General features: G+C 46.8%; 1 protein-coding gene across 1 annotated transcript in view; it reads right to left on the reverse strand.

Moving 5' to 3' along the window:
• LOC142971622 (titin-like) overlaps positions 1–18158 on the reverse strand; it is a 212089-nt gene that overhangs the window by 136293 nt on the left and 57638 nt on the right. Inside the window, exons 57-74 of the mRNA XM_076112200.1 lie at positions 17830–18111; positions 15661–15939; positions 15265–15546; positions 14878–15156; positions 12878–13165; positions 11661–11939; positions 9432–9713; positions 8664–8942; positions 7448–7735; positions 6326–6613; positions 5184–5474; positions 4372–4659; positions 4056–4166; positions 2923–3208; positions 2653–2836; positions 2476–2559; positions 558–825; positions 199–206 (exon numbers count right to left, since the gene is read on the reverse strand). Coding sequence (XP_075968315.1) covers positions 199–206; positions 558–825; positions 2476–2559; positions 2653–2836; positions 2923–3208; positions 4056–4166; positions 4372–4659; positions 5184–5474; positions 6326–6613; positions 7448–7735; positions 8664–8942; positions 9432–9713; positions 11661–11939; positions 12878–13165; positions 14878–15156; positions 15265–15546; positions 15661–15939; positions 17830–18111 — 4346 coding nt within the window. The remainder of the gene's footprint in view (positions 1–198; positions 207–557; positions 826–2475; positions 2560–2652; positions 2837–2922; positions 3209–4055; positions 4167–4371; positions 4660–5183; positions 5475–6325; positions 6614–7447; positions 7736–8663; positions 8943–9431; positions 9714–11660; positions 11940–12877; positions 13166–14877; positions 15157–15264; positions 15547–15660; positions 15940–17829; positions 18112–18158) is intronic.

The following is an 18158-nucleotide window of genomic DNA, read 5'->3' on the forward strand; positions in this document are numbered from 1 at the left end:
AATTTCTAGAACTTGATCACGTGATAAATATTTCACTGATAAAAACATTATTTACATGTTTGAGGATTAAACAGACAAAGAAGGACAATTAGTTTTTAGAAGCTTTAGAAACAGGAAGTGTTAATAATTAAATATGTATCAGCCACGTCAAAGAGTTTACAGGATGTTCTGTGTCTTTATAACACATTAATACTTGACTTCTTTCTCTACAGGGTTTGTATGAAGGTGATAAAGTAGTTTATGAACATGAGATATGAGTTCACAGATGATTATAATCCCTGCTCTTCATAGTGGAGGTTAGTTTAACACCTCCACTCGTCGTCTCTTTGTTTCTACGTCCTCTGGTGATGAACACATCCTAGAGATGAATGAACATCTGTGAGAAGCACCAGAGACACGTTAGAGATCGGAATACTTCTCCACCGCTGACTCTGACTCACTACTCTAGTAATCTAAGACTAGAGTCCATCAGCAGCAGCTCCATGAGCACACCTTCAGCATGTGGCCTCTAGTGGCCCTACAGAATGATGTGACCTATGACCTATGACAGGACTGACCCATGACGGTGAGCTTGGCGCTGGAGATGTGCGGCCCACAGACCACCCGGTAGTTCCCCTGGTCTCCGGCCTGGCAGCTCTTGATCTTGAGCAGGTGGCGCTCGCCGCTGATGCTGATGTCGTACTTGCTGCTGGTGTCCAGTTTCTGGGTGCCCTTGTACCAGGACAGGGTGATCTCTGGGTAGTTGATCTTGATCTCGCACTCAAACACCGCCTCCCTGTCGGGGGAGACGGACTGATCGCAGATGTCCTTCACCACGGTTACGGGCTGCAGGGAGGACGACAACGAGCATCCTTCATGATTATGAGCTGTTCTAACATCAGATCAACCAGGATGAAGATGTGAGACATTCTGATCCCTTTATTCTCATGGATGAAGTTCAGACTTGTGTTTGATAAAAACAAGATGTTGGTGTTTCCACGTCTTCAGTGGGAATCAAAGGGCTTGTTTGTTGTTAAGAGAAGATAAAAGCACATTTATCTGTTGATGCTGCTTCTACCCTCTGAACACCAAACAGCACATGTTTCTCTCTGTGGTCTTGATCTTCTCTTCAAAATAAAAGTCCTGCTCCTCTATAAACAGAGCCATGATGAGTAGAAGTAGAGAGAACTACAACACGTCATTAGTGCAGAACAACAGTTATGATGTCATACATCATAAAAACTAAAAAACACAAGTTGAATTTCCTTGAAAATTTCTTTTACAAAAATTTGAAAACAATAATCTATGTATTCAAGTTTCTACAAGTGTTACAATGTAGGAACAAGACTGAGGCTCTACATGCGATCAATAATGAACTATTGACATGTTTCAGCTTCTCCCCTCCTCTCCCCTCCTCTCCTGTCCCCTCCTCTCCTCTCCCCTCCTCTTCCCCCCTCTCCTCTCCCCTCCTCTCCCCTCCTCTTCCCCCCTCTCCTCTCCCCTCCTCTCCCCTCCTCTTCCCCCCTCTCCTCTCCTCTCCCCTCCTCTCCTCTCCCCTCCTCTCCTCTTCCCCCCTCTCCCCTCCTCTCCCCTCCTCTCCTCTCCCCTCCTCTTCCCCCCTCTCCTCTCCCCTCCTCTCCCCTCCTCTTCCCCCCTCTCCTCTCCTCTCCCCTCCTCTCCTCTCCCCTCCTCTCCTCTTCCCCCCTCTCCCCTCCTCTCCTGTCCCCTCCTCTCCCCTCCTCTCCTCTCCTCTTCCCCCCTCTCCTCTCCTCTCCTCTCCCCTCCTCTCCTCTCCTGTCCCCTCCTCTCCCCTCCTCTCCTCTCCCCCCCTCTCCTCTCCTCTCCTCTCCCCTCCTCTCCTCTCCTCTCCTCTCCTCTCCCCTCCCCTCCTCTCCTCTCCTCTCCTCCCCTCTCCTCTCCTCTCCTCTCCCCTCCCCTCCCCTCCTCTCCTCTCCTCTCCCCTCCTCTCCTCTCCTCTCCCCTCCTCTCCTCTCCCCTCCTCTCCTGTCCTCTCCCCTCCTCTCCTCTCCCCTCCTCTCCTCTTCCCCCCTCTCCTCTCCTCCCCTCTCCTCTCCTCTCCCCTCCTCTCCTCTTCCCCCCTCTCCCCTCCTCCCCTCTCCTCTCCTGTCCCCCCCTCTCCCCTCCTCTCCTCTCCCCTCCTCTCCTCTCCTCTCCTCTCCTCTCCCCCCCTCTCCTCTCCTCTCCTCTCCTGTCCCCCCCTCTCCTCTCCTCTCCTCTCCCCTCCCCTCCTCTCCTCTCCTCTCCCCTCCTCTCCTCTCCCCTCCTCTCCTCTCCCCTCCTCTCCTCTCCTGTCCCCCCCTCTCCTCTCCTCTCCCCTCCTCCCCTCTCCTCTCCTCTCCCCTCCCCTCCTCTCCTCTCCTCTCCCCTCCTCCCCTCTCCTCTCCTCTCCTGTCCCCTCCTCTCCTCTCCCCTCCTCCCCTCCAGACTCATCGTTTCAGATCTTTGTTTTCCCAGCAGCCATGAAGGCATCCTGACCTCGGTGCGCTCCATCCTCTTCTGCAGGTCGGCCACCAGTCGGGCCATGTCCTCGTCCGACTCTCTGTCTCCACGTTCCACTTCCTGTCAACAACAACAACAACAGAGCCTCGTTATCCATCAGGACGTCCAGAGACACAAACAGAGTCCGTGCGTCTGTCCAGAGAGGTTCTTTACCGGTCTTCCACTTTCTTCAGCCTTCTCCTTCTTCAGCTGCTCGATGGCCTGCAGCAGGCCTCGGTAGTCCGTGATGCCGTACATCCGGGCGTACTTCTCGTACTCTTTGGGGTCCACGTTCCTCAACAGCTCAACGATGTCGATGTCCTTCTCCTCCTGCGGACTCTTCTGCTTCGATGGCGTCCTGAGAACGAGACAAAGTTCAGACATTAAAGCAGTTCGAATGATTGAATCTCGATGAGTCTGTTACGTAAATCCTGATCGTCTCACTTCTTCAGTTTGGCTCGGAGGTCTCCCTCCAGCTGTGCCGTCCCTTTCTTCTCGTCCACGTGCATGTCGGCGCTGCTCTCGATCTCTCCGTGCGTGTTGGAGGCGACGCACCGGTACTGACCCGAGTCCGACTTGGTCACCTCTCGGATCTCCAGTTTGGACTCCCGGCCCTTCTGCTCGATGGAGATGCGGCCGCCGTGCGTGATCTGCCTCCACTTCCCCTTCATCCACTTCACACTGGGGATCGGGTCGCCGCCCACTTTGGCGATGAAGGTGGCGACGGCTTCTGTGGAGCGGCGGGACATTAGAGGAGTCAGAGTCTGAGTCAAACACCGATCAGAGAGAACATGGACATCCTGCACTAAGCAGCTACAGCTACCATCAACAGAGACGTTATAGACTTCATTCTCCTGACCCTCGTTGTTTAAACGTGTCAAACATTCACCAACCTGGAACCAAGAGAGAGCTACATTACACGCGTCACTCACGGTATAAATGTAATGTTTTAACAATAAGGAAGTTTAATTTGTATTTATACCTCATCTTCAAACTAAGAAGAAATTAAATCTGTATAACTTAGATGTTGTTTCATGAAAATGTTGTTTATTAAATGCTGTGTACTATGTTGTGTGTACTATGTTGTGTGTACTATGTTGTGTGTACTATATAGTGTCCTATGCTGTGTACTATGCTGTGTACTATATAGTGTACTATCTAGTGTACTATGTTGTGTACTATGCTGTGTACTATATAGTGTACTATGTTGTCTGCACTATCTAGTGTACTATGTTGTGTGTACTATATTGTGTGCACTATCTAGTGTACTATGCTGTGTACTATGCTGTGTACTATATAGTGTACTATCTAGTGTACTATGTTGTGTACTATGCTGTGTACTATATAGTGTACTATGTTGTGTGCACTATGTTGTGTGCACTATCTAGTCTACTATGTTGTGTGTACTATGTTGTGTGTACTATGTTGTGTGTACTATATAGTGTACTATGCTGTGTACTATGCTGTGTACTATATAGTGTACTATGCTGTGTACTATGCTGTGTACTATCTAATGTACTATGCTGTGTACTATGCTGTGTACTATCTAGTGTGCGGTAGTGACGCGGTGGTCTTACTCTCGGTGACGTGGGTGCTTCGGGGCTCCTGGGTGAAGAAGAGGTTCTCCAGCTTCTTGGCTGGACCAGCAGCTGGAGCTTCAGCAGGAGGCGGAGCTGCTCCTGGTTTCTCTGTGACGACAGCGAGATGCAGCGTTACACGTCAACTAACATGTAGTAAGATGTCTGCCATACGCATTAACATGAACATTAGAGAGTGACGTTAGTAAATCAGCAGCCTGTAACGTGATAAAGGGCTCTAATGCAAACACAGTAATACACGTAGATCTCTATAATAAGTGAGATTAAGTCTAATATTCATATTGATATTCTTTACCTTTGACGGTGACTTTGGCCTTGCAGAACTCGCTGCCGGCCTCGTTGGTGGCCTTGCAGAGATAATCTCCGGCGTCGTGCCGAGAGGCCGGGCTGATCTCCAGACAGGCCGTCCCGTCAGAGAAGCTGATCCTGGTGCTGCCCGTGGACGTCAGGTCCTTCCTGTCCTTCATCCACTGGACCTTCAGCGGAGCCGAGCCGCAGACGTGACACCTGAGACTCAGCTTGTCTCCCTCGTCCACCGTCAGCGGCTTCAGAGGGACGTCGAACACCAGAGGCTTCCTGGCTTCTGAGGAGAGATGTGACTGAACATGTAAAACATCTGATCCATCAGAACATACAGTCAATATATATATCACTGAACATGAACCTGCTCTCTGCTTACAGACAGAAACATCACTTTTAATTCAAAGAAATGAATCACGAAGGGAGGGAGGGGCTAATATTAGGAGAAATAAACGTGGATATTCTCTGACATTAAAGTGGTAAATTTATGAGGAAGAAAAGCACAAATGATGACGTTATATTTAATAATTACCAGATAAAGATCTCCTGACATAAGATCAGAGATCAATATCGGCTAAAACATGAATATCTCATCATTCCAACATCTACTAATTTCAAGAAAACTATCAGATATTATATATACTGTTAACCAGATATAATAATGATGAGGTTAATCATGAGCTCATTATCACTGTTACATTGCTTTAAATACTTCACTATCTGTGAACAGTTAAAGAACAGATTATTGGAGCAGTGATTGATTGTTGTGTATTAGGTTACATATAAACTGAAGCACATGTTCTCCACCTGAGATCTCCACGGTGACGTCACAGGAAGTCCTCCCGGCCTCGTTGGAGGCGTGGCATCTGTACCTGCCGCTGTCCGTCACATGACTGCTCTTGATGCACAGCACGGCCACGTTGCTCTTGAAGCTCACGTCGTATTTGTCGGAGCTGTGGATCTCCTCGTCGTCTTTGAACCAGCTGACAGTGACGGGCTGAGAGCCGCTGAGGCGACCTTCAACCTTCACCAGCTTACCTTCAGTGTCCTCCATGTGCTCAGACGGCTTCTTGGTGAACACCGGAGGGTTCTTACGCTCTGAGGAGGAGAAAGTGATGGTGAGGTTTCCTCCACACAAAGAAAGGCCCGAAGAAGGAGGAGAAGAAGAAGAAGGAGAAGAAGGAAAAAGAGAAGAGGAAGAAGAAGGAGAAGATGAGGAAGGAGGGTTTTTACCTTCTGAGGAAGAGGAAGAGGAGGAAAAGAAAGTGACGATGAGGAGAGGTGTGTTTCATCCACATAAAGAGGGTTAGAGAAGTTAAAGGTCCAGGTGTCTATAGCTTAGAGAAGATAAGGGTCCAGGTGTCTATAGCTTAGAGAAGATAAGGGTCCAGGTGTCTATAGCTTAGAGAAGATAAGGGTCCAGGTGTCTATAGGTTAACGAAGATAAAGGTCCAGGTGTCTATAGGTTAAAGAAGATAAGGGTCCAGGTGTCTATGGGTTAGAGAAGATAAGGGTCCAGGTGTCTATAGGTTAGAGAAGATAAAGGTCCAGGTGTCTATGGGTTAGAGAAGATAAGGGTCCAGGTGTCTATAGGTTAGAGAAGATAAAGGTCCAGGTGTCTATGGGTTAGAGAAGATAAGGGTCCAGGTGTCTATAGCTTAGAGAAGATAAGGGTCCAGGTGTCTATAGGTTAGAGAAGATAAAGGTCCAGGTGTCTATGGGTTAGAGAAGATAAAGGTCCAGGTGTCTATAGCTTAGAGAAGATAAGGGTCCAGGTGTCTATAGCTTAGAGAAGATAAGGGTCCAGGTGTCTATAGGTTAGAGAAGATAAAGGTCCAGGTGTCTATGGGTTAGAGAAGATAAAGGTCCAGGTGTCTATAGGTTAAAGAAGATAAGGGTCCAGGTGTCTATAGCTTAGAGAAGATAAAGGTCCAGGTGTCTAAACGTACCTTTGACGGTGACGTCAGAGGAACAGGAGTCCTTCCCCATGTCGTTGGCGACGTGACAGAAGTATCTCCCTGTGTCTCCTTTGTCGGCCTTCAGGATGGACAGGTGGGCTGTGTTCTCCACACAGCTCATCTTGTAGTTTCCTCCGGTGCGGATGTCTTTGTGGTCTTTGGACCATGTGACTTTGATGGGGGCGGAGCCGGTCATGTGACACTCCAGCTCCACACTGTCGCCCACCGTCACCTCCTGCGGTGGCAACTTCCGGTCAAAGACTGGTGGGTATCTGGGTTCTGTAGAGTCCCAAGGAAGAGGAGGAGGAAGAGGAGGAGGAAGAGGAAGAGGAGGAGGAAGATGAGACGAGAACAAAAATACAACATCTCACCGGTTCATTTTCAACCTTCAGTTATCAACAGACTCTCATATCAGGGTCCTCCAACAAGGTTCATTTAACATGTATGAAAAGAAAGAGAAGAAGAAGAAGAAGAAGAAGAAGAAGAAGAAGAAGAAGAAGAAGAAGAAGAAGAAGAAGAAGAAGAAGAAGAAGAAGAAGAAGAAGAAGAAGAAGAAGGAGGAGGAGAAGAAGAGGAAAAGGAGGAAGAGGAAGAAGATGGTCCAGGGTCCAGGTGTCTATAGGTTAGATAAGATAAGGGGTAAAGTGAAGTAAAGTAAAGTAAAGTAAAGTAAAGTAAAGTAAAGTAAAGTAGAGTAAAGTAGAGTAGAGTAAAGTAAAGTAAAGTAGAGTAGAGTAGAGTGAAGTAGAGTGAAGTAGAGTAGAGTGAAGTAAAGTAGAGTAGAGTAAAGTAGAGTGAAGTAAAGTAGAGTAAAGTAGAGTAGAGTAAAGTAGTGTGAAGTAAAGTAGAGTAAAGTAGAGTAGAGTAGAGTAGAGTGAAGTAGAGTAGAGTAGAGTGAAGTGAAGTAGAGTAGAGTAGAGTGAAGTGAAGTAAAGTAAAGTAAAGTGAGGTGACTTAAAGGGTATCTTTAGATCTTAAATTGGGGTCACAGGTTTGACGAGGTTCAGTAATGAAACAGAAGAATCTCTTTGACCCTAAAACATGAACTTTCTGAACCTCCTCCAGTATTTAAACCCTGACCATGCCACCAGCCAATCAGCACGCGGTACAGACCTTGGAGAGTGAGCTTAGCTCTGCAGGAGGCCGAGCCCACGCTGTTGTTGGCCACGCAGGTGTATTCCCCAGAATGCCTCATCTCTCCACGGCTGATCTCCAGCACGGCGGTGTTGTCGTCGTACAGCGTGGAGAACTCGGCTCCCGGCCTCAGCGGCTCTCCGTCCTTCAGCCACGAAACCTCGATGGGCGACGAGCCGGCGACGCGGCACTCGAAGCGGACCGGCAGACCCTCGGTCTGCTGCAGGCTGGTGATCTTCTTCGGGAAGGACGGCGGCGTTTTGGCCGCTGGACGAGTTCAGATGGATCAAGAGTTATTTATAGGAAGAAGTGGTGGAGGTACATTTACTCAAGTACATATACTCAAGTACAACTTTACTAGTATTTATACTTTATACTTCTACTACACTACGTTTATCTGACAATAACTGTTTACCAGTTACTTAACACGGACATTACATTAGGCTACAGTGTTTTTTACAGTGTATAAAATAGTTAAAATTACTACTTTTACCCTTAATACTTTTGCTGTTAATACTTTTGCTTATACTCTTACTTAAGTAACATTTGCATTTCAGAACTTAATGGAGTATTGTACAGTGTTGTATTGGTACTTTTTCTTTATATATAATTACTTCCACCATTGATGGTAGTTTGTACTTTTCAAAGAGGATTTAACCTTTTAGAGTTTCTGTCTCTGTCCACATGCTCAGTGTCTCACGTCTCACTCTGATGATTTAACAGAATATGAAGCTGCCAGCAACCCAAAGTATAAGACAAATATGAAAGATACCCATCAATAAAATCTGAATATGATCATAGCAGAGTTCAGGGTTGTTGTTTCACTATTGGAAGAAATAAGAAAATGAATTTAAATGAGTCTGTCTGCATGAAAATCTATAAAAATCTGAATATAATGATATATGAAGCAGTGAATGTTGGTCTCTACATGAAACATAAATAAAGTGACATTACTATGACTAAGAAGCGCTCAGTGTATTCACAGATGAAAGTCTTTCTGTAAACATCACCTGTCGACACTTTCTTTGTTTGATTCTTACTTGATTTGTACTTATATTTTGTGTCTTTTATCTGATTCTGATCAGATAAACCAGCTGCTGCTCATAAAGAAACGGTACGAACGTCCCCGTATCCTGATGGGAGGAGCAACAGTGAACCTGTGTGTGAATGTGGGCAGAAGGAGTCAGGTGTTCACCTAGCACGTTGAGTTTACAGGTGGAGGAGGCGGAGCCTATCTGGTTCTCCGCCTTGCAGGTGTACTCTCCGACGTCGGCCTTGGCGGCCTTGCTGAGCTTCAGACAGGCCACGCCCTTCAGATACTCCAGTTTACAGGTGGGGCTGGACCGGACTTTGCCGTCGGCCTTGAACCAGGACACCTTGATCTGAGGTGTGCCCGCCACCTGACACTTGAGACACACGCCGTCGCCTGTCGTCACCTCCATGGGCTCCAGGGACTCCACGAAGTACGGAGGCTCTGAGGGGACAAACAACAGGCCACACCGGTGAGAATCCTGACACCTGGTGGTCAACACAGGTACTGCACAGACCGGCACAACACGGCTCTGGACGGATTTATTACAAGAACAAAAATCTGAATTTACGAGATTAAAGTTGTAAATATATTCTCTGAGATTATAAAATCATACTTCCGTGAGAAATGAATCTTAATTTCTCTCAAATTAAAATCATAAATTCTGAGATGTCTATATATTTTTGCAAGTTTGGATCAACGTCATGACATCCGTCCATCGTTTAAATCAGCAGGTTGTTTTATTCTGAAAAGGTCCAAAGTCTGGATGCTGATGATGACATCAATAGTATTTCCTGATTGATCAATACGATGGCAAAGTTTCATTTGATGAGTTCATTCATTAAAGAGTTTCTCATAAGTGTATCTGTGTACCCGTCATGGTATCATGATAGGGTTCTATGGGAGAATCTCTCCAGGAGAAGAAGAACTTACCGAGGATGGACACGGTTGCGTCACACGTGTCCTTTCCGGCGTCGTTGGAAACCTCACAGGAGTATTTTCCCGCCGCCTCCTTGTCGTCGGTGCTCAGACACTCGAGGATGCAGGAAGTCTCCGTCGTGGTCACGTTGTATTTGTAGGACGCGAAGATCTGCTGGCCGTCTTTGAACCAGGTCACCGTGATCTTAGGAGTCCCAGAGTAGGAACACTCCAACGTCAAGGCTCTACCCTTCTCCACCGACACGTCCTTCAGCTTCTTAGAGAAGGCTGCCGGCTCTGAGGGACAGAACCAGAACCAGGAGGTTATGAGAGGACACACAGAACCAGAACACAGAAAAAATGCAAACTGACTGTCTTTGATTATTTATTTTACAAAAATTGAAAATCAATATAATCTATACATCCAACATGTTTCCATAAGTATTACAACCAATGTTGGAAGAAAATGTTGGTTCTACGTGTTTTAATATTTACATTTCTACATCCTCTACTTCCAGCCTATCCTCCTCTCCTCTCTCTCCTCCTCTCCTCTCTCCTCCTCTCCTCTCTCTCCTCCCTCCTCTCCTCTCTCCTCCTCTCCTCTCCTCCCTCCTCTCCTCTCTCCTCCCTCCTCTCCTCTCTCCTCCTCTCCTCTCCTCCCTCCTCTCCTCTCTCCTCCCTCCTCTCCTCTCTCCTCCTCTCCTCTCTCCTCTCCTCCTCTCCTCTCCTCTCCTTCCTCCTCTCCTCCTCTCCTCTCTCTCCTCCTCTCCTCTCTCTCCTCTCCTCTCCTCTCTCCTCCCTCCTCTCTCCTCCTCTCCTCTCCTCCTTCCTCTCCTCTCCTTCCTCCTCTCTCTCCTCTCCTCTCCTCTCTCCTCCTCTCCTCTCTCCTCTCCTCTCCTCTCTCTCCTCTCTCTCCTCCTCTCCTCCCTCCTCTCCTCTCCTTCCTCCTCTCCTCCTCTCCTCTCTCTCCTCCTCTCCTCTCTCTCCTCCTCTCCTCTCTCCTCTCCTCTCCTCTCTCCTCCCTCCTCTCCTCTCTCCTCTCCTCTCCTCCCTCCTCTCCTCTCCTTCCTCCTCTCCTCCTCTCCTCTCTCTCCTCCTCTCCTCTCTCTCCTCTCCTCTCTCCTCCCTCCTCTCCTCTCTCCTCCTCTCCTCTCCTCCTCTCCTCTCCTCTCCTCTCCTCTCTCCTCCTCTCCTCTCTCTCCTCCTCTCCTCTCTCTCCTCCTCTCCTCTCCTCTCTCTCCTCTCTCTCCTCTCCTCTCTCTCCTCTCTCCTCTCTCCTCTCCTCTCCTCTCTCCTCTCCTCTCTCCTCTCTCCTCTCTCTCCTCTCCTCTCTCCTCTCCTCTCTCTCCCTCTCCTCTCCTCTCCTCTCTCCTCTCTCCTCTCTCTCCTCTCCTCTCTCCTCTCCTCTCTCCTCTCTCCTCTCTCTCCTCTCCTCTCTCCTCTCCTCTCTCCTCTCTCCTCTCCTCTCTCCTCCGTTCTCTCCTCTCCTCTCTCCTCCCTCCTCTCCTCTCTCCTCCTCTCCTCTCCTCCTCTCCTCTCCTCTCCTCTCCTCTCTCCTCCTCTCCTCTCTCTCCTCCTCTCCTCTCTCTCCTCCTCTCCTCTCCTCTCTCTCCTCTCTCTCCTCTCCTCTCTCTCCTCTCTCCTCTCTCCTCTCCTCTCCTCTCTCCTCTCCTCTCTCCTCTCTCCTCTCTCTCCTCTCCTCTCTCCTCTCCTCTCTCTCCCTCTCCTCTCCTCTCCTCTCTCCTCTCTCCTCTCTCTCCTCTCCTCTCCTCTCCTCTCTCCTCTCTCCTCTCTCTCCTCTCCTCTCTCCTCTCCTCTCTCCTCTCTCCTCTCCTCTCTCCTCCGTTCTCTCCTCTCCTCTCTCCTCTCCTCTCTCCTCTCCTCTCTCTCCTCTCCCCTCCTCTCCTCTCTCCTCTCCTCCTCTCCTCAGCTCACACTGTAATGTTTTTACACAATCTGGTTGAAGCAGAAGGTTTATTTTAAATGAGAACATGAAGAATAAAATGTTTTAGATGAAATGAAGCTATTTTAAGCTTCGTTTTGTTCCTTTTTCTGACGGAAGATATTGTCACACATGTTGTGTTCAAAGACCGTCGGAAAGATGAAAGTCTTCTTCAATAATGATCATTTAGGTCCCCTGATGTTTGTTAAGCAGACCGGGACATGGAGTCCACGTTGCTGGTCTCTTTTCCTCCCACCTCCTCCAGCTGTGGTCCACGCCTCACTCCATTGAAACACACTGACCTTTGACGGTGAGGTTGATGGGGCAGCTCTCCTTGCCGGCGTCGTTGAGGATCTGACAGGTGTACTCTCCGGCGTGAGACCCGTCCACCCTGAAGAGCTCCAGCAGGACCTGGTTGTCCTTCAGGGAGAAGTCACATCCTCGTCCAGACAGGATCTCCTGGGCTCCTCTGAACCACTTCAGCCTGAGGGGGGCGCTGCCTTTCACCATGGCGGAGAAGGTCACGTCTGAGCCTGGCATGGCCTCCACCGGCTGAGGAGGCACCACGAAGGATGGGGGTTCTGGGTACCGGAGGACAGAGATGGGTCAGGCATGGTGGACTCTGGTGGATCCGGAGGTACTGGTTTTACTGAAGGAGGTTTTCTCTAAGACTAATCAATTCCTCTCTATATTCTGAAGGATTCTACAGATCATTCAGACTCTGATTTCTACATTTGATTACTAAAAACATGTCTGTTGATTTATGAAGTGATACAAATACATAATAACCTCCTCTCTGTAGAAACCTTTGACTCTAATATGTCACGGAACTGAAACAAGAATGTTTAACCTGGTTTCATCCAGCATATAGTACTTTTTACTGTACTACACCTCAGAGGTACATATTGTACTTTATACTGTACTACATCTCAGAGGTACATATTGTACTTTATACTGTACTACATCTCAGAGGTACATATAGTACTTTATATTGTACTACACCTCAGAGGTACATATTGTACTTTATACTGTACTACACCTCACAAGTACATATTATACTTTATACTGTACTACATCTCAGAGGTACATATTGTACTTTATACTGTAGTACATCTCAGAGGTACATATTGTACTTTATACTGTACTACACCTCAGAGGTACATATAGTACTTTATACTGTACTACATCTCAGAGGTACATGTACTTTATACTGTACTACACCTCAGAGGTACATATTATACTTTATACTGTACTACATCTCAGAGGTACATATTATACTTTATACTGTACTACATCTCAGAGGTAGATACTGTACTTTATACTGTACTACATCTCAGAGGTAGATACTGTACTTTGTACTGTACTACACCTCAGAGGTACATATTGTACTTTATACTGTAGTACACCTCAGAGGTACATATAGTACATTTTTCTCAGCAGTAACATTAATCCAGAAACATCAGCTCTCATAGTAAAACTCTGCCTCATTAAATCATTAACATCAGAATGTCTTTCTGACCTTTTACGACCAAGGCGGCTGTGGTGTCGCTGGATCCCGCCTTGTTGACGGCTTTACATTTATACACTCCAGAGTCGGACAGCTTCAGCGTGGACACTTTGAGCGTGCAGCTGTTGTTACTGAAAGCGATCTCATAGTTGGGTCTGCTCTGTATCTCCTCCCCATCGTGGTACCATGAGATGGTAAAAGGTGGGGAGCCCGACACTTTGCACTCCATCTCTCCAGCTGCTGCAACGACCGTGTTGCAATCCTTCAACTTCCTAGAGAATGTTGGAGGTATGATCTTATCTGTTGGGGAGAGAAACCAGATGTTAGCGGTGCATCAGGACGAACACAAGAGTCAATGTGCTGTCATTAACAGGGCTGGTATGACCACAGTAAACACTGAATATCTGGTCAGAATATAAACTTGTTGGCTCATTCTTTAATCAGATAGTTCCTGATTTTAATCAAAATTGTGCCAACTTTAGGGTGCTATTTAGGTGAAGTTCATGTGTGGCTCCTTGTTTTGAAACATTTAACATTTGAGAACTTCTAAGGGTTCTCCTGTGGTTCTAAGGGAGACCAGTGGCTCTCTAGCCCCCAAAATATGGCCAATATTACTGTACGTTTTTTCAACCCGCATTAATCCCCTGGGACGAGAAACAGTAATGAATATAATGTATGTTAACACTGAATGAGTGTCTCGTTAGTCTTTTGAAGAACCAAACATAAGGTGGTGTTGGTATGTAAGTTGTGTTTAATGTATTTGGTTCTCCTAAAAGCACAGGTGGTCCCAGTCTGCCCCCCCCCCCCCCCCCCCCCCCCGGCAATTGAAATTGTCTAGAACAGAGGTAGCCAACACGGTGCCCGCGGGCACCCTGTTGGCCGCAGGGACCACGTGAGTCGCCCGCGAGACATGTTCTAAAAATAGTACTAGTCACCATTGGAGCTCCGTCTAAAATTGTAGTTGCTGTTCTTTTTTAATCAAAAACGCTTGCATTAGTGTAGATTTTAAAATGACAATATTTCTTGTCATAAGAGAGTTGGGTACCCAGAGGCGCACGGTGGACAGCCAGGACGAGGCCACCGCACTAGGTTTTCAGGTTCCGAATCGCGGGCGCTTCCCTTTAGCGCCAGACGCGTGCCGCGAGCGCACCCCGTCGTCAGGTCTGTAAATCCTCGGAACAGGCCGCGGGGCAACAACTCAGGGGTGGCGGGGGAAGAGGCGAGGCAACGCAATCCGACCGAAAAGGCCTATACTAGAGGTTTGAACGCGGGCGCCCGAAGACGCTCGCACGCCTCGGAGGGTTGGATCCCCCGCTCGGCTATAGACGAGACTGGTTACTAGTTTCTTCGTGGAGAAAAAGGTACCGTTGGAAAAGCTGGTGTCGGTGACAACAGACGGGGCTCCAGCGATGACGGGCCAGCATGCAGGCTTCATTGCGCAATGCAAAGGTGACCCAGACTTCGCAAAATGTCTACATTACCACTGGATCATTCACCAGCAGGCGCTATGTGCAAAAGTAACCGGCTTTAATCATGTGATGATACAAAAATATCAGAGATGTGATACCTCTGACTTTCAAATGTTGAAACAGATTAACAGAAATAAAAGTTGCATGTTTAAATATGTATGCGTGGCTATACCATCATTGTTGTGGAAATCATTCTTAATAATTATTGTGAGGAATAATTAACTGACATGTGATCAAACAGTCTCTTCACATATATTATTATTATTAAAAGGTGATCTGTGAAACTTTGTTATTCAGGAAGTTTGTATCAAATAAGTAGCCCTTCGTACTACTCGGTACCCTTGAAGTAGCTCTCAGTTTAAAAAAGGTTGGTGACCCCTGGTCTAGAACTACCATTGTTTGAAGAAAATCCCTGTTAAAAGTAAGTAAGATATAAAAAAGAACATAGAGAGAAGATATGTTGGTATTATTACTAAATCTCAGGTATCCTATTGGCACTAACTTGTAAATACCCAGTCATCAAAGAAGGAAGAGGACACCAACCTAAAACAGTGAGATTAATTTTACTCAGGTCCTTCCCGACCTCGTTCATGACCTCAAATGTATATTCTCCCGAGTCCACTTTCTCAGCAGAGAGGACGTTCAGGCTGGAAATCATCTGAGAAAATGAGATTTTGTATTTCCTCCCGGAGGCCAGCTCGACACCGTCCTTGAACCACTTCGGTGTCAGCTCGGGGGTTCCACACACTTTGACCTCCAGGGCGGCGATGTCGCCCGCCGTCACGCTCAGAGCGTCGGGCTTGTCCACTATCTTAGCAGGTTCTGGAATGAACAGAGAAGAAGCAGAACATGTTCTTAATCAAACCTGCAGGACGAAGGAAGGGGGAAAAAAAAACTGCATGAGAAAGAGAGAATTATATGATTACAAACCTAGAACAGTCAAGTTAGCGAAACACTCCACACTCCCAGCATCGTTTCTGAGTTGGCAGGTGTATTTGCCTGCCGTGGTTGCATCAGCCTTAAAGACTTTAAGAGCGACCATGTTGTTCTCAAAGGTGATTTTCCTGTTGTCACCGTCCCTGAGAATGTGATCCTTGTCTTGAACCCAGGACACAGTAATGGGTTCAGAGCCTTTAACAGTGGCCACAAGGATCACCTCCTCTCCCAGTATCACCGTCATGTTTGACAGTTTCTTCACAAACGACGGCGGCTCTGAAGAGAGGAGACAAACAGCGCAAAAGGGAAAGTCAGCAGGGTGACAAAGTTACCTGAAAATCTAATCTGAAATTCTGATTTTCATTTGAGACGAACGCAATTTCTACTGACCTCTGAGTTTAACTGACGTCTTGCAGGTGTCACTTCCTACACTGTTTGACACCTTGCACTCGTATTCGCCAGCATCCGAAGACTCTATCCCAATGATATGCAGCGTAGCCAAGCTGCCCTCGCTCACCATCTTAAACTTCCTGCTCTCCATCAGAGGTTTCCTGTCTTTGAACCAGGTGATCTGGAACGGAGCTGTACCGCTCATCTCACAGTACAGACTCACGTCCTTACCCTTCAGCCCTTCAACGGGCTGAGGTACTTTGACAAAAGATGGGGGGTCTACAAAAAGATTAGGAAACTGTTAAAAAGGCATAGACGGGAAAAGAATCCATGACGCAATCTTAAAGCTGAAACCCGTAACATTGCATGTGTTGTCACGCTCTGTACGCTTTGTTGGAACTACAGCTAAGATGGTGGAGTTGGTTAGGAAGTTTGCTGGAACTACGTCTAAGATGGTGGAGTTGGTAAGGAAGTTGGAACTATGTCTAAGATGGTGGAATTGGAAAGGAAGTTTGTTGGAACTACGTCTAAGATGGTGGAGTTGGTAAGGAAGTTGCAACTATGTCTAAGATGGTGGAATTGGAAAGGAAGTTTGTTGGAGCTACGTCTAAGATGGTGGAGTTGGTAAAGAAGTTAGTTGGAACTACAGCTAAGATGGTGGAGTTGGTAAGGAAGCTTGATCGAACTACAGCTAAGATGGTGGAGTTGGGAAGGAAGTTGCAACTATGTCTAAGATGGTGGAATTGGAAAGGAAGTTTGTTGGAACTACGTCTAAGATGGTGGAGTTGGTAAGGAAGTTGGAACTATGTCTAAGATGGTGGAATTGGAAAGGAAGTTTGAACTACGTCTAAGATGGTGGAGTTGGTAAGGAAGTTGGAACTATGTCTAAGATGGTGGAATTGGTGAGGAAGTTTGTTGGAACTACGTCTAAGATGGTGGAGTTGGTAAGGAAGTTTGATCGAACTACAGCTAAGATGGTGGAGTTGGTAAGGAAGTTGGAACTATGTCTAAGATGGTGGAGTTGGTAAGGAAGTTGGAACTATGTCTAAGATGGTGGAATTGGAAAGGAAGTTTGTTGGAACTACGTCTAAGATGGTGGAGTTGGTAAGGAAGTTGCAACTATGTCTAAGATGGTGGAATTGGAAAGGAAGTTTGTTGGAGCTACGTCTAAGATGGTGGAATTGGTAAGGAAGTTTGTTGGAACTACGTCTAAGATGGTGGAATTGGAAAGGAAGTTTGTTGGAGCTACGTCTAAGATGGTGGAATTGGTAAGGAAGTTTGTTGGAACTACGTCTAAGATGGTGGAGTTAGTAAGGAAGTTGGAACTATGTCTAAGATGGTGGAATTGGAAAGGAGGTTTGTTGGAATTACGTCTAAGATGGTAGAGTTGGTAAGGAAGTTTGTTGGAACCACGTCTAAGATGGTGGAATTGGTAAGGAAGTTGGAACTATGTCTAAGATGGTGGAGTTGGTAAGGAAGTTGGAACTATGTCTAAGATGGTGGAATTGGAAAGGAAGTTTGTTGGAACTACGTCTAAGATGGTGGAGTTGGAAAGGAAGTTTGTTGGAACCATGTCTAAGATGACAAAGTTGTGGAACTGCAGTCTAGGCTGCTGAGTCTGTGTTGAAACTAAATCTGAGACATAATCGATGTGGAGTTTGTTGGGACTGTAGTCCAGATGGCGGAACTTCTAACGAATACACCTAACATGGAGAAATTATTGTGGAATGTTGTTGAAGTTAAAATGAAGGAGTTGAAACTTTTGATGGCCGTGTTATGGAAATTTATTGGAACTACAAGGACAGGAATGCTGTTGGAACTACAGCTAAAATGGCTGAGGTATTGTGTATCCAGCAGTTTATCTGACTCAAAAGGTTCCAGCATGTTTTAATTGCATTTCCCAAACAAAGGGGCAAACCGACAAGCTGATGAACATTTCTAAACAGCAGAAAAAGGAATGAGTCTCCAAGTTGCGAGCTTGAGCATTTGACGATACTCCACCATACCGGATGGATATATAAAGGACGAAAGAAGAATGTTACGTATTCCAGCTTTAAGCAATACAACCAAACCTAAACCAAATCTTCAACAACACACTGAACTGCCAGTGCATCAGAAAGTCAGACCATGAATGATAAATGATGATTAGGAAGTCAGTGAGAGGCTGACCTTTAACGGTAAGTGTGGTGCTGCAGCTGACGCTGCCAGCATCGTTCTGAGCTTCACAGGTGTAAACTCCATCATCATCAAAGCTGGCAGAGAGCAGTTCCAGGACTGCCACTGAGTCAACAAATGATGTCCTGTAGTTGCCCCCATCTGTGACCTTGGTGTCCTGTTTGTACCAGGTCACTTTCAGAGGGGCAGTGCCACTGACTTTGCACTCCAGTCGGAGTGACTCACCCTGCTTCACAAACTTAATGGCAGGGAGTTTCAGCACAAACTCGGGTGGTTCTGGAAAGCCAAAATACAGACATATTAGCTGCTGGGAGATGTAGGGG

This window comes from Anarhichas minor, unplaced genomic scaffold (genome assembly GCF_050575085.1).
Source record: "Anarhichas minor isolate MPS153535 unplaced genomic scaffold, ASM5057508v1 ptg000048l, whole genome shotgun sequence".
NCBI classification, from domain to species: Eukaryota; Metazoa; Chordata; class Actinopteri; order Perciformes; family Anarhichadidae; genus Anarhichas; species Anarhichas minor.